General features: G+C 39.3%; 1 protein-coding gene across 1 annotated transcript; it reads right to left on the bottom strand.

Moving 5' to 3' along the window:
• Positions 1 to 1,383: 1,383 nt before the first annotated feature.
• psmf1 (proteasome inhibitor subunit 1) lies at positions 1,384 to 15,282 on the bottom strand. The gene is made up of 7 exons (XM_061727025.1): positions 15,084 to 15,282; positions 13,898 to 14,050; positions 10,114 to 10,196; positions 9,706 to 9,903; positions 7,605 to 7,661; positions 5,699 to 5,860; positions 1,384 to 2,038 (listed from the first exon to the last, which is right to left on the bottom strand). Exons 1-7 carry the CDS (start codon positions 15,210 to 15,212, stop codon positions 1,987 to 1,989), a joined length of 834 nt encoding a protein of 277 aa, XP_061583009.1. The 5' UTR covers positions 15,213 to 15,282; the 3' UTR covers positions 1,384 to 1,986.
• Positions 15,283 to 16,289: the final 1,007 nt, after the last annotated feature.

Raw genomic sequence — 16,289 nt, 5'->3', positions numbered from 1 at the left:
AGAAAAAAAAAAGGTAAATATATAAAGCCAATCACAGTCTAAATTACTTTCGGTGTAAGGAACTGAGAGTTTAAATAATAAGAAACCAGAATTTTTAACTCTCACAAACTTAGTTTGTTAAATCAGTTTTTATTAAAAACTTCACTTAAAAAAAGAATACATTGAAATAAAGAAAGAAGATAATTCATTACTCTGATTCAGTATTGTATTTTAACTTATAAAATGTATGTTGTATCTTTTGTAAGGTGACCTGAAAGGCGTCTCTAAATAAAATGAATAATAATTATTAATTATTATTATTATTATTATTAATTAACGAAAATCATTTGGATCTCACACTTTCCAGAATCAATTTTTCAAATTAAATGTCCTCCATCAGTTTAGAAGGAGACGTTATCATCCATTAAAAGATGGTTAATATGTGAATATTGGTAAAAAGATGATTATTTGTTATAAAGTTCCCTGTTAAAAGGTTTTTTAAAGGTCACATCAACCGCAGATGCTTAGATTGAGTGTGGTTTTAAACGACATGCTCATGGTGATGGTGCTGCTGATGAACAGGGTCCGGGTGGTGGTTTAACCTGCTATTCATGTTCATGTTTGACTTTTTAGAGTTGAAATAACGCAGCGCTGAGGCTCATGGGATTGTTTAGTAGTTTAGTAGAGGATTAGCACCAAAACAAAATGATTTATCTTAAACATCCAGAACAAACTGAACTTGACTGGGAGTACATTTAGCTACCAATTCATACATTGTACACTATTAGGTCCAATTTAATGTATTTTTGAGTCTTCCAATACTGAAATTGACTAATTTAAGCAGAAACATCTAAATAAATGCTGTTTGATACGATTCAAAGACAAAACATGTTTATACAGAACATTTTATTGCGATTTCATGTGCTCAAATACAAGTTATTCATATTTCCTTGTAAATGAAAATAAGCTCAAGAATATCACTTTAGCCACGTCATAACACAGAACAACAAAAAAATATCCATCTAATACTTCCAGTTTGTTTTCAATCTTTACTTTAAAATAAAAAATGTGTCGAACATTTTTCCGTGAAATCTAATAATTTACTTGGTAATTCTCTGTTGTGGATGTAATGAATGCATCATATCAAAACATCTAAACACTTCCTGGACAGAAGGAAAGCAATCAGAGGTGGTTTTCCGCTACCTGCCAGAGGAGGAAATAACGCCGACTCATGAAAAAGGAGCACAAAGTAGCAGAAAGACATTTATTTAAACGGCTTAAGAGTAAAATGGAAATATTTCAATGACTCACTAAACAGCCAGGATCACATCTTGTTTTTAACCTTAAATAAAAAATAATAATTGTAAAAAAAGCACCAGAGAATAGCGACAACAAAGCGGAAAGTTAAGTTCAAGGTTTTTATTAGAACATTTTGGCAGAAGATCAATAATCAACCAGATTATTCAACCAACAAAAACAACTACACTTCTACATCCAGTAGAAATACAAAAGAAATCTGAAAAAAAAAACACTCTTAACAATAAATTGTAAGCATTGGAATCAGGGAAATAATCACTCTTTAAAGATGCTTGTGCATAAACGCGTGAGCATTTTCATGAAAACCCCTCGGAGGATCCGTCCAACAGCCCGTCCTATCGATCTAAACTTCAACGTGTGTTTGATTCAAAATAACAAAGAACAGGGTCTCAAACACAAAAGTTTATGGTGCGTATGTGTGCCGGCCTCCTCTCCAGATATTTGGCTCGATTGTTGTCCAAGATAAAAGTTTCATCAACATCCAAAACAGCTTTCAACTCATTTATATTTCAAACTCATTTTACATCAGTTGTAGGATTTCTGTGTAAGGTTCTGTCTAAGCTACAAGTTTGGGTTTTTGAAAATAAAATAAAAGGAACACAAACCCTCCTCGTTGGAGAACTGAAGAACTGCAGACGGGTCTGAACTGGATCAGCGCTGGCGCGAGCAGCGTAGAAACGCTCTTCTGCTCTACATGAACATGTCGTCGTAGCCGGGCGGGGGCATGTGGTCCGGATCGGGCCTGAAAACAGGAGGACACACAGCTGAGGACCACACTCAGAAAATCAAGCACGCCGTTCGTCTCTCTGTCATGACACCAGTTCCAGAAAGGAGCTAATGAAATCAAATAGATATCCCTTTGCTCCAGGTTTTTTGGACTTGGCTCACAGAAGAGGAGCAGAAAGACGAAAACGGATGTGATGGAGCTAGCCCTGTTAAATAATTACTGTCATGATGAACAAAGCTCACCGCTACCAGAAACTAAGCAACAAAAACAAGACAAGGGTTCTCTAAAAAATAGAAAGCAGGTAAGGCTGGCAACTGAAGGAACAGGAACAAGAATAGTGGTCAAGATACTAACAAAGTTTATTTTGACATTCAATAATAAAAACAAGTACTTTAATATAAATTCATTAAAAACACCCAGATTCAGAAAAGCTTGAAATACTAGACCTAATTAACAGTAAATGATGAATGAAAGCAAACTAACCAAGGTTAGTAACAAACCAAACAAAACAAACTCAGCTCAGGGGCCTGTACTACGAAGCAAGTTCAACATATCCAGGATATCTTTTCCTTATCCAGATACACTAACCCGGACAATTGCAATCACGCTAAGCGGTCACACGACGGTGGTTATCAACTCGGTATATCAACCCAGGTTTCTCCAATCTGGATATGAGCGCGTGCACATAAAAGGGGCGGTGTTTTCAGCGCATGACCAATCGCAAGCATGGAGAAGTCCGCTGTCAGAGCCGCTTATTTCAGTAGCGAAGAGCAAACAATAATTTTACGGAAATATGATGAGTATAGGCATATAATACAGGCAAAAACACAGTTGCAGCTGCAAAATGCAGGAAAGACAGCTGGCAAAAGATCGCTGACTGTATAAATGTGTAAATTCATAGGGATATAAACATATATTTGAATATTCTGGGAATCTTAATCTTAAACTGTAAACCATGATCAGCAATATTAAAATAATAAAAGGCTTGCAATATTTCAGTTGATTTGTAATGAATCCAGAATGTATGACATTTTTTTGTTTTTGTGTTTGCATTACAGAAAATCACAATATTCTAATTTTCTGAGACAGTCCTGTATATATTGGTTCTATAACTATTGTTGTTGACCGATAACTTGTGCTGATGCTGTACCAAAGAATTGGGTTTATTTATTTATTTTATTTTATTTTTTATTTTTTCAGGAGGGGGGTATTTAGTATTTTAAAGTGACTTCTCAGAATGTTCGAGGGACGAAATTGAAAATCCCTTTTTTGCTATCCCCTTACAAATGCATCTTCTTTTTGATTTCTTCTTGATTTATTTATTTAATTGGTATTAGTTTTGGATTGACTGTACATCGGATTTTGGGTGATGATTTGTTTTATTTATTCATTGATTGATTTATTTTTTATTTTCTCCTCCACCTCTTTTTTCTTTTTTTCCTTTTTTTTTGATTTTTTTGGATCGTTCATACAGGGAAAGCAAAGGGGTTTTGGTGGTCCCTGAATACGCGTTCTGTTCGGAGGGATCCTCTCACGATCCGCGCACCAAGCTCCACTGGATTCTCTTCGAAAGGGCATGCCATTTTCCAAGAGAGCTGATTGGTCAGTGGGCGGTGCTTTTACACCCGGCGATCTGTATCTCGAACATAACCTGCTCCGGAGCAGGTTAGCTGTTCAGCATAAGTTACCATGGCGATGTGCCCCGATAAGAAGTGAACCACCGTCGTAGTCCTGAAAACCCAGGGTTAAACCTGAAGTTACCTCGCTAACCCCAAATCCCGCTTCGTAGTACAGGCCCCAGGTCTTAGTGATCATATGCAATATGTGATCTAAATCAAAACATTCCCTTTGGAGAAGGCCTTTTACAAATATTTATCAAAATACACTCATCTGTAACCCTGCCAGAATCTGCCTGAAATGAGAGCACTGTTGAGAACACGAACACTGGCTCCTCCAGACGCCTTCTCCACCACCAGATGAGAGACAGTACTTTTTGGTTTCTATGACAACACTTTAACAAGTTGCCACTCGATAAGCCAGCGTTACCCATTTGCTTCATGTTATTTATTTATTCGACATGGCTGCTCCATTAGGAGCGGCGGACACCTGCTCGTCACAACTCGATCCGGCAGCGTCTCACACACAAACACGGTGAATAACACGACGAGAGTGAATGAATCCTTCAGAAAGGAGGAACCCAGTTCCAGCTAGTGTTGTTTCTGTCAGCCTGTTTCAATTTTAGTTTTAGTTTTAGTCTAGTCTTTGGGTCAAGCTATCGTTTGAGTTTTTATTTTAGTCTAGTTTTAGTCAAAGATTGTATTTAGCCCAACCTATTTTACAATTCAAACAAGGTTATCTTATTATTATTATTATTATTATTATTATTATTATATTATTGTTACCTTATAGACTCAAGAATACATTCATTCCAGATACAGAAGACTCTAATTTGAGTTTATAACATATTTATTCTTCCGCATTTCTCCCCATCTTTTTCTTTTTCGACGACACATTGGGTTTTCTTTTCCAGGTCTATGTAGGAAAGTGTATCAAAAGATGGTTCTTCTTCTTCTCCCAGCCCCAGAGAAGATCCCCGCGTGGCCATCGGTTCCTTCCTCTATTTAACTCTGTTTTTAATTGACGTGAACCTAGAGCTCTGCGTTAACGGCATCAGCCTCTAACCTGCAGCTGCATCTTCTGGATCTGATTCCCTGCAGGCCGTGACTGGGATTGAGGACAAACGTCACCCAGCAGCAGAACTAAACCAGAGGAAACTAGAACATTTCGTCTCATCTCGTTTTGGTCAACAAAAATTAAGATACATTTTAGCAGAGTTTTTATTTTGTACTCCACATTTTAGTCTGGTTTTTATTCCTCTACGATATTGCATTATATATTTAATTATCGTTATTGTCACATGACCAGCATTTTTGTTGCGCGTCGTCTCGTTTTCCTCAGGTGATAAAGGTTCGTTGACAACGATATTTAGTCATAATATTCGTTGACGAAAGCAACTTTAGTTCCAGCTGTTTTTCAGGCTAAACGAGGGACAGTTTTAAGCGGGACTCATCTCCGGAGGTTCAGGGAGACGATTACCCCGTTACAGCTGCGCCACCAGCAGCAACCTTTAATCTCTCGCTGAAGGTGACCACATGTGGCTACGTATTATGTGCTCTTGTTGGAAGCAACAACAACAACACTAAAATGATGAACGGATCAAAAGTTCATCCAATCAACAGTAAAAACGCCGCTCAAGTGACCACTTGTGATGTTTCCCGCCCGTCCATGATGCAAATGAGCAGACAGGATACGTCGCACACAATCAGCAGTCTGTCCCAGACAGGATGTCGGTGAATCTAATAATACTTCTACAAGTTCTGACTCATCCCATAATCTGAATGATGATACAGATTCAGGCATAAAGAACCGACTGAGTCGCTGATAATACCACCGAAATCTGAGCTGCCATTGTTGATTGTGAAAGTAAAAGCGGGGCTGCCAGATAATACTTGACCTCTGTCCCCGATTACTGCCAAACTACTTTCAATAAAAGCCCCTATATTCACAAGGACTGCATGAAATGACAGATTTGCTGAGGTTGCAGAGCTTTTCTCATTTTGAGCTCTAGCTGAGTAACCGAGGTTGCATGGACGTGTGCTTGTGTCCGCGTCTCACCCTGGTCTCCGGCGTCCGACGGGTCCAAACGGGTCGAAGCGAGCCCCCGGGGGAACGGCTCCGGGAGGCAGAATGTCTGGTATACCGCTGGACGGGTCAAAGCCAGAGCGAGGATATCCTGACCTCAACGGGTCCACGATCATCCCACCTCCGCCGCGTGATCTGCAGGATGAAAGCGAGCGAGAAGTTGATGGGTTGAAGAAAAACAGCTTTGCTATCTATTATATCTTCCGTCTTTTAAAAGTTCCAACCACTGAAATAAAACAGACAAATAAAAGCACTTCCCATTTCATCGGGTCATGAAATGCAAAACATTCGCTGTGATGCCGACTCAACGTGTTTAAAGGACACACTAGGAAGTCCACTGGGTCGTAAGCTCCTGTCAGGATGCGTCAGTGTCACGGCCCAGCAGCTCCTCAGCGCTGGAAGGTTTTTGACCATCTCAGGCTTGAAATGTCATCTAAATGTCACCTAACTACCTAATTTTTTATGAAGCACCACGCACACGAAACAAAAAAAAAAAAAAATAAGAGCTGAGTCAGAATGAAACTCTTTGCACAAGTATTTTCCAGATTTTCCTGGAAAGAACTGAAAAAGTGAAGAACAAACCAAATCTGGTTCCTTGAGTAGTCTTCAGAGATGGACACCAAACAATTCAAAGATTTGGTTCCAACTTCACATTTAAGACTTGAGATAGTGCATGAAAGAGTGCATGAAAGATTTCCCTCCAATGTTTGTTGGGGCTTGAGCAGGACCAGTGCATGAGTGAGACAAGCATCAACATTCCTGCGTATTATCGGTTGATATCAGGGTAAATTAAAGGCCCATATACCACTTTTCCACTTTGAACTGAGTTAAGCTGCACAAAGGGAGGTTGAACTCATCCTTTAGATGTTCAGAGATCTAAGTATCGTCTGATAAAGATGCTGATTTAAGCGTGATCCAACATGACATCCAGCAAGGTGCCATCTAACGATGTTCGGGTCTGTTGCTGTTGAGCTGAGCGGTCGAGAGAGAACAAACGTGCAAAGACTGAACTTTTCCCAACTTGTCCCAAACTTGTTCCCTCGATTTTTTTCCCATTTTTCATCACCCAGTACTCCTACCTAAGTAACAGTCCTGGGCATTGCTCCTCTCTACCAACCCCGGGAGGGCCCTGCACTGAGCTCAGGTCTCCTCCTTAACCTGAGGAGTGAGCAGGCCGCATTTTCCTCAGACAGGGTGGGGCCTCTCTGGCCGGACGTAGCGCGTGGAAGGATCACGTTATTCCGGCCAGATCTCTCCCTTGGTAGCTCACATTAGCTACCAAGGGAACACAGGGAGGACATGCAAACTCCACACAGAAAGGCCCTTTGTGGGCGTCAAAGTCAATCTTAAACTAATCTAAAGTTAATATTAAGCTTAATGGAGGTGAAATTTACTTTAAAAATGATATAAAGTCTCAGTATTTATCTCAATGCCATCACTGGCTAACAATGAGAGTACGAAGGACCTGAAACCTTCGAGGATTCAGATGATGCAGCAAACAAAAGAAATCAGATGAGGGAAAAAAGGTTCAGATGACAGTAAAAGGAGTTAATGCCAATCCGCTCCACACAAACCGTACAGACATTAATAGAAGCTGAAGCACATGTAAAATTAATGCCAGGACTAAACATAGACTCGGAGTGCCGCTAAGCTGCTTTCTGGAGTTATGTTCCCTCCGGAGATATTTGAGGTCAAAGCCTCACATTTCGCTGACACAAAGAGCGAGCTTGGACAAGTGCCAGTAATCCACCGATGTTTGTTACCGTGAGGACCGGCAGTTCATCCCCGAATCCCAGATTAAGACAAAAACCAGCTGAATGCTGAAACGCAAATCTGAAAGCGATTACAAGGATTTGTTAAGAAGGACAACGCGACTCACCCAAACGGATCCAGATCTGCTCCTCCAGCTGCGAACGGAGGCACCATGGGGTCGGGCCTGAAGACGGGAACAAGACAGAACACATCAGCAGCAAACACGTGAAATTAATCAAAAACACACAAACATGCAATGCAAGATTTATAAAGAATATCCATTCTTATGTTAAAAATATAACTGAACAAGACGCCTGATTAATCTTCAGCTGTCAGATTAATAAAAAGTCAGTCTACAAGGATAAACTGATCTGATTGGCTCCGGATGACTTTTGGGGCGTGGTTAATGAGTCCAGGTGATGGTAGCTCGACAAACCTGCAAAGTAAAACTTAAATCTTTGCAGGTCTAAGCATCTAAATAGGATTTTAAGACAAAATCTGGGGGAAAAAACATAAAATCCTTCCGTTATATTCCCCAAAAGTTTTATTTATTACTTTATGAATCATTAGTCACTGTTTTGATCAACGATTAATGATTCAGAGGGTATCAGGACCGATGTTAAAGGGATCAATCGACAGAGATACAGAATATTACTTTTATTTTCCTGCATTGTTTTGTAGTTTGTCAGATTTTGGAAGGTCACCTTAATTCCTGTCGTCTCTCTCTCTGTTCCCTCTCAGTCATCCTCTGTCTCTCTGCCTTTCTTGTTGCATTTCTTTGTTTTCTGCTCAGTGGCGCGCCCCCGTCACCCGTCGCTCCCCCGTCTCTTTGTCTACTCGTTTGTATCTCTTTCTCCCCCTGATTCTCTCTAATGTGTGAACATCTTAATATCCCTCTTATCTTTGCCCCCCCCATCAGATTTTACTCTCTCTATATTGCTGTGTTCCCGTCCTTATCGCCCCGCTACTCTCTCTGGGGACGAGGAGGCGACAGCAGTGAGGTCGATAAAGTGCTGACATCACCGAGCATCTCAAATGATCACACACACACACACACACACACACACACACACACACACACACACACACACACACACACACACACACACACACACACACACACACACACACACACACACACACACACACACACACACACACACACACACACTTTCATTTGCAGAGAATGCATCACAGCGCTTCTCTTCACAGTAGAAACATTGTGAGGCTCAGTTTAAAAGCGAGTCCGATTCGATGCCCCGTTTGGGTAATTATATTTGTCATAAAACTAAAATAAAAGGAGTATCAAGATGCAATTAAAAAAAAAAAAGAAACTTGTACAGTTTCACCTGCTTTTATGTGACATGGCAGCATTTCAGTGGAGCCATGATGAATTTAAACGTCTGTTTTTCCCGCAGGATTCCCGAAAATGTTCAGCAAAGTTGTCATCTTTTAAGACCTTCAAAACAAGGAGTTTTGGGTTGTTGTTTTTTTAAATAACTCCAATGTATGTTTCCCAGTTTATATAAAAGCATCAACTCTGGATAACAGCTCACCTTTAGACTATTAATGTAACACTGAATTTCTCCAACCAAAATCTTTCCTCTCACACAAACATTTACTGATCTACAAAATGAGAACTTTCTATTTGTCTGCAAAATGAACTAAAGTCCTCCCAGGGGACTCTGTAAACAGATTTATGTCCCAACACTCGTCCTCGGCTGTCAATATTAAATAAGAGGTTCCTTTAACCAAATCTTTGTATCTCCAAAAAAACTAAAACTTGCTTCCTGTCCTCATGAAACGTCTGCGACTCCCTAACAAGAATAACACAAACACAAACTCAGCCCATCCGCATGTCTGCTGAACGACTCGCATCAATATTGATAACGACTGACATGGAGGTTTTAAAGGATTCCATCCTCGTTGACGGACACAAAATCAATAATTCACCAGTTAATTATCTGCTTATTAATAATGGATAACGGGGCCTTTTCTTGATAAGTAGCCACTTAGACGTAATGACGGACACAAAAGGAGTAAAAGTCCAGATTTCAAGCGTGAAAACATGTTTTTTTTACTTGTTAATTAACTTTAACAGATTCAAGGTGAAATAAACAACATAACTTGTGTCATCTTGGCGAAGGATGTCCTAATTAATTACCCTGATTACCCCGTATTATTCTAGCCACCAGTTTAAGATTCAAGTAGACTTTATCATCACCAACCAGTGAGGGTGTGTTCCCTGGCGAGGATGTCTGTTGGGGAGACGGAGGGGGTCACTGTCCTCTCCTCTTCTTCTCTGACCCTCGTCATCCTCCTCCCTCTGGCTCTTCTTCTCTGCTTTCTGCCCCGGCTGCCTCCCCCGGGAGGGCAGAAGTTGAGTCTTCACCTTCTCCGACAAACTTTCCACATCTTTGAACGCACTGAGGAGATGATACAACTTTATTTTAATTGGCTGCGGAGCTTTCTGATGGGAGAATAATTGATCGTACTTGAATCAGAAGGTCACTGATTCAGTCACCAATAGCTTCGTCTAAATGAATGAAATGTCCCACGTTAACTTAAAGATAACATTCGAGTCTTCTGAGCGTTCGGCTTGTTGTTGAGGTTATCGGGACAGAAAACACACCGACCTGTCAAACGCTTGCAGCTGATCTGCGTTGACGTGGTCGCTGATGTTCACCGTCAAGTCAGACACCTGCTCCGTGCTGGAGTTCTGGAAACAAACGCAAAAAAACCTTTTAATATACCAGTTCGTTTAATTTAAACTGAAAATCTGATGGTTTTTAATAAATATAATAAAGATCACTCAACCTGTTGAAAATCTCAAATATTCTAAAGCAGCATGTCTCAACAACATTCGGGTACTGACGTAATTCTGAAAGCAAAACGTTTTCCCGTTTTAGAATAAAGAATAAAATACATTTAAAAAAAAAAAAAAACATTTTTTTTGCTCTGATTACACAAATCTGAATCTACGGTGCATCAATTAGGGCTGCCATTATTGTAAAACTTTACTTGACAATTAATATTGAACCGTATATCTTAAAAACTCACATACTGTAACCTCAATAAGAACAATAGGCAATTACTGGAAGTTAAGACTCTCTCTCTCTGTTGGACTCATTTAAACATCTTGGAGCCTTGGGGATGGATTCTGATGGGCTGTCCTTACATGGCCGTGCGTGCAGCATCTCCAGACCAGCAGACGATGGAGACTGTCACACTCTCTGAAACAGTGCTGGTGTGTTCCAACTACAGGGGTATCACGCTGGTAAAACCTACGTCAGGCTGAAGCTGAACCTCGGATTCAGGGAGAAAAATGTGGTTCTTGTCCCGGTCGTGGAACACTGGACCGGCTCTTCAGCATCACACAGACACTGAGAAGGGTGCTAGGAAATTTCTTCAACTTGTCTTTGTGTGTTTTTATGGACTTGGAAAAGGTTCACGATCGTGTCTCTCTGATGTCCTGTGGGAGGAGGTGCTTCAGGAATATATCCAGCTCTTCAGTCAGAACAACCTCAGCTCTCTTTTGTCCTTCTGCTCCAAATCTTTATGTTGGACAGAATTTCTCGGGAGGGTCAGACGGCAGAGAGTTTCCAGTACATCCACCTTAAGACTGTTTCCTTGAGCAGAGAACTCCACCAGTTACTGAACTGAGCTTTCTACTGGGTGGCATAACCGATAACATAACAGAGTAAAGAGAGTAAAGAGCTCAGTCATCCAGGAGGGGCTCAGATTAGAAGCACCCCCCCCTCCACATCAGCTCAAAACACCCTCCATCTTTAACGGGTAAAACCAGGTTTCGTCGAGAGATGTCGTCGCTCAGTTGCCTTGAAAACAACCCATGTGTCCCCATGACGGGGTGGAAGAGGTGTCCAGTGAGGGGAGGGTCTTATTACCCCCTTTGTCTTCTGCTGTGATTTTACTATACTGCTCATAGCAAAAGACAAAAGCATCGCAAGATGGTGACTTAAAAAAAAGGTATAAATATAAAAGTGAATACAGATTACTCTGATTCTTGTACAACATAAATTGATTCTTGTACAACATAAACATGATTATCTAAAATAAATACAATTATACTTCCAAACAATTACCCAAACGGCTCCTGCCTACCTTCACTACTTCATCCAGAGCTACACTCCCTCTCCACAGCTCTGCTCAGCCAGTGAAAGACGCCTGGTGCTTCCACCACAACGTGGCGTGTATATATTAGGGCTGTGTGATTAATCGATTTTAAATCTAAATCGGATTTATTAATCAAGACGATGTTAAAAAAAGGAAAATCGGAAAATCGATTTTTTACTTTGTTTGGTCAAGAAGATTGTTAATGTTGTCACTTTACTAAACTCAAGGAGGATTTACAGTATCTTTCAGTTGCACTTCATTCCCAATAGGGAAATTTGTTTATTTTTCTTTCAAAATAAAGATAAAATATTTGAAACAATTTATTCCATTGTCTTTTGTAGTTGTAGTTTTACTAAAAAAATCGAAATCGAAAATCGGGTTTACAGGAAAAGAAATCAGGATTTTATTTTTGTCCAAAATCGCCCAGCCCTAGTATGTATATATGTATATATATATATATATATATATATATATATATATATATATATATATATATATATATATAATTATTATATTGTAGCACTGGCATGGCAGCACCTGTGTCCAACTGGACTCTCAGCAGTCTGACCAGCACTTATCCAGCTGTAGCCTCCTATGTGATTTTGTGCTTGTGTTGTTCTCTCAGATGTAATCCGCTTTGGAGAAAAGTGTCTGCTCAATGACAGTAGTAGTGGTAGTAGTAGAAATTATTATAGAAGTCATGTTGTCTCTGTAAAATTTAAATTAACCAGAAAAAAGTGTGGACAAACACACTCATTCGAAGGGTTCGGTGTGTCCACACTTTTGACTGGATGGATTGATGGATGGATGGATATTAGTATAATTCAGTCTGTTTACAATGTTTTGGAAAACTGGGCTCAATAGTTACTGTTATATTGTAAGTTGACGAGAATTCCAAATCCTCTTTCATTATATTTGCAACTGTGTCTATTAAAGTTTATCCATAAGCATAAACCTCCTTCAGTCTACCTTTTCCACCACTAAAAACTAAAATAAAGTAATAATAAACTGATCTATAATATAATTATGTTCCTTCAACACCTATCCCTTTCCTATACCTGGTTATTTCCATCCAAGGTCATGGGCACCTGTCCCAGCTGTCCTCATATGGACAACAGCACACTGCAGGGCCACGTATAAAGCTTGGTTCGTATGCACACCTAATACCTTTTTGTCATGCCTGCTCCTGCTCCTGCTCCTCTTCCTCTTCCTCTTCCTCCTCCTCTACCCAGGTCAGCTTCCCCACTATACTGATCACCGGTCTAGACTACAGTTCCCAGGATTCCCCTGTCATTATCATTCATCATCTGCACCTGTGTCCTCCTCGTTAACCTCATGTGTCTCACCTGTGTCCCTCACGGTGTAGTATTGTCTTGTTCATGTCATCACATGAAACCTACATCGACTAACTCTTGCTGTTACTTCTTTTCTACAATGTTATCCAGCAACGACTGTAATTAATCTTCTTTAATCTGACATCTGCGCTTGAATCTGCCTGCTGTGTTCCAGACCTCACACTATTAAACAAAGGGTATTTAACATAATTAGGGCACCAGGTAGCTCTACTGTGGGCTTTTCCCCCAAAATAATTTGTTAAATAAAATATTAGTCAGGTATATTTCATTAGCTGTGCTGTTCTGTAAAATGATTAACCATGCAGTCATTGTGAAAGATAAAGGCAAGAAAGGCCAGGAAATTAAAAACAGGACACTTGGTCCACACGCAATAATGACCTGCAGTTTTTGGTAAAAACCCCAAATCAGGCCATCCAAGACAAAGATCAGTTCAACGAACAACCTGATTAAAGTTTCACACCAAGGCTAACCAGTTGAAATATAAATTTATGTTTGATCTGCACGAGCTTAGGTTTTTTAATCTGCTTTAAAAACACACTTCTTTCTCCCTGCCTTTTGGCATAATTTTATTTCAAACATTATTTAATTATTTTACTCTTTTATTTCATTGTATGAAATAAAAAAGTAAAGATTATTTTATACTCATTTTATTCTATTTATTTTTCTTTATATTCCTTTTATGCAGCTGTTTTTAACTGTACACCACAGGTTGTTTTAAACTGTAAAATATAAATAAAGATTGAGTTGAGTTGATGCTTATGTTCCACGTAGCTGTGCACTAAAGTCGTATATTGTGTTTTGGGGCCTTGAGATTTTCTTGTTCTTTTTTTAATAAATGTATGTAAAGAATAGGATGTGTCTGCTCGTTTACTAATATGAATAGCTACACGGCATGTGCAAAGAGAGAGGTTTCCCTGATTGCTGCACCTACCATCAGGTTAAAGATTAGAGCTGAGTCCACAGTTATGGCTTTCAGGAGCATCTGCGTGTCCGTGTCGTTGGCCTTATAACGTAGACTGTACAGTTCCTTGTTGCTGCTCCAGTCTGCAGGCAGCAGCTCCGACTTCTTATCACTGCTGCGAGGCTAGAGGATGAGGATGGAGAGGGAAGTCCACATGAAAGGATAGAAAAACACACATACACACCTGCTCACTCACCTACATACTAACTCCACAGTTTTGGGGGACAGTTAATCGCAGTAGCCTAGTCTTGATTCAGTCTCAGATACCTGAAATGGTTGCTGTTTGTGTCTCTGCATGTTCTCGTGTCTGTTTGTTTGTTTGTTTTTTCTCTTATAGATTTCAAAGGCTTGTGTGCTGGTTGTGCGTTTCCCTGTGTTTCTCTCATTTCAGACTAACAGCTGATGCCACCCCTCACCCCTCAAAAAAGAAAAGCATTATATGTTATATATTAAATTGATTATATATTAAAATGCATGTATATGTTTGAGGTTTTTACCAAACTTGGTATTAACAATGAATATATATGCAGACAAAAAAAACACAAAGGGAAAGTGCATTAAAAAATAAATAAAAATAGAGACAAAGCTCCCTGCAGTGTTTAGATATGACTGTGTTAGTGAGCTAAAGATACAACAGTATTTTATTTTTAAAGATCATCAGATAAATAATAAAACCTGCATGGTTTTTTTAATGCCCGACTACTTTAGAACTGATAAGGTAAATTATACCCATGTTTTATTATTTATCTGATGATCTTTAAATTATACCCATGTGTGTATATTTGTTCATGAAGAAGAAGCTTATCTAAACTCAGACATGCGCAGAACAGAATAAATAAAAGATGGTAGTTTCGTTTCACACTGAAAACATAACATAGATTCTAATCGGTTCTTCAGTTCTGTACATTGTTATTGTTCACTGTTTCACGAAAAGCATGTTGGTTGTTATTGATCATTTTGATTTCAGTTATGCACCATCAGCATTTTTAATTGATGCTATCACCGCAAACTGTGATCTCAACCTTACAATTCTGCATTGCAAATACCAGTTCAATTCATATAAATGTTTTTTATTTATTTATTTGTATTATTTTGGTCTAATATTGTCTGCATATGACGCAGCTTTTAACCTCTATTTTAAGCTGGTCAAACTCACCTCGTCTCCGGAGCCGATGCACTTATATCCATTCTTGATCATTTCCCAGTGAACGAAACACACCACAGCGTCCTGCGGACAGCTGATGCCACCTGCCACGCAGGTGTACAACACCTCTAAGCCTGCCATGTTCCTTCAGCAGACACAAATCAACGCAGCATCAAGCCAGGAAACGAAAACTTAACTCCTGACAGCAGCACCAAAGTGTCAAGTTCATATTAACCCGGTCCTTCCTGTTCCAGGATTTCAGTATAAAAGCCCCAGAACGCTCAAGGCAAGGCAAGTTTATTTATATAGCACAATTCAACACAAGGTAATTCAAAGTGCTTTACATCAACATTAAAAGCGGCAAGACACAATTAAACAGTAAATAACAAATAAAATGAAATAAAATTATGAGAAAGAAGGTAAAATAATAAAAAGCACAAGTTGGTGAAAACTAAGGGCAGTAGAGTACAGCAGGTTCACAGCGGTTTTCAGAAAGTATTTAATTTGAAGAGTACGCTTAAATACCAAATAAATGAAATAAAATGATAAGAAAAGAGGTAAAATAATAAAAAGCACAAGTTGTTAAAAATAAGGGCAGTAGAGTAGTACAGCAGGTAAGTATTTAATTTAGGAGTACGTTTCAGTAAACAGTAATGTTTTAAACCCTGATTTAAAGGATCTACAGTTGGAGCAGACCTCAGGTCTACAGGAAGTTTGTTCCACCGGTGAGGAGCAGAATAACTGAACGCTTCCTCACCTTGCTTGGTTCTGGTTCTTGGGAACCACAACAAACCAGATCCAGATGAACGGATCTGGGAGCTTCATAGGGAACTAACAGATCAACCATGTATTTTGGTCAAAGACCATTCAGGTCTTTGTAGACCAGCAGTAAGATTTTAATTCTATCCTTTGACTCACTGGAAGCCAGTGTAGTGATTTCATGACCGGTGTAATATGGTCCAGTTTCCTGGTGTTTGTAAGGACTCTGGACGTTCTGGATCAGCTGCAGCTGCCTGATAGATTTCTTGTTAAGGCCTGTAAAGATGCCAAATCCAACCTACTGAAAATGAATGCATGAATACGTTTTTTTTTAGATAGATATATGGATACTTAATTAATCCCGAGGGAAATTTAGGAATTTAATTTATTAAATTATTATTGTTCTCTTTAAAAAAAAAAGTATGTCTTTCTTTCTTTCTCGTACTGCACTACTTTTAT

The sequence above is a fragment of the Cololabis saira genome, chromosome 8 (assembly GCF_033807715.1).
Source record: "Cololabis saira isolate AMF1-May2022 chromosome 8, fColSai1.1, whole genome shotgun sequence".
In the NCBI taxonomy this organism is placed as follows: Eukaryota; Metazoa; Chordata; class Actinopteri; order Beloniformes; family Belonidae; genus Cololabis; species Cololabis saira.
The sequence above is the reverse complement of the archived record's forward strand: the minus strand, read 5'-3'. Positions and strand labels throughout refer to the sequence as shown.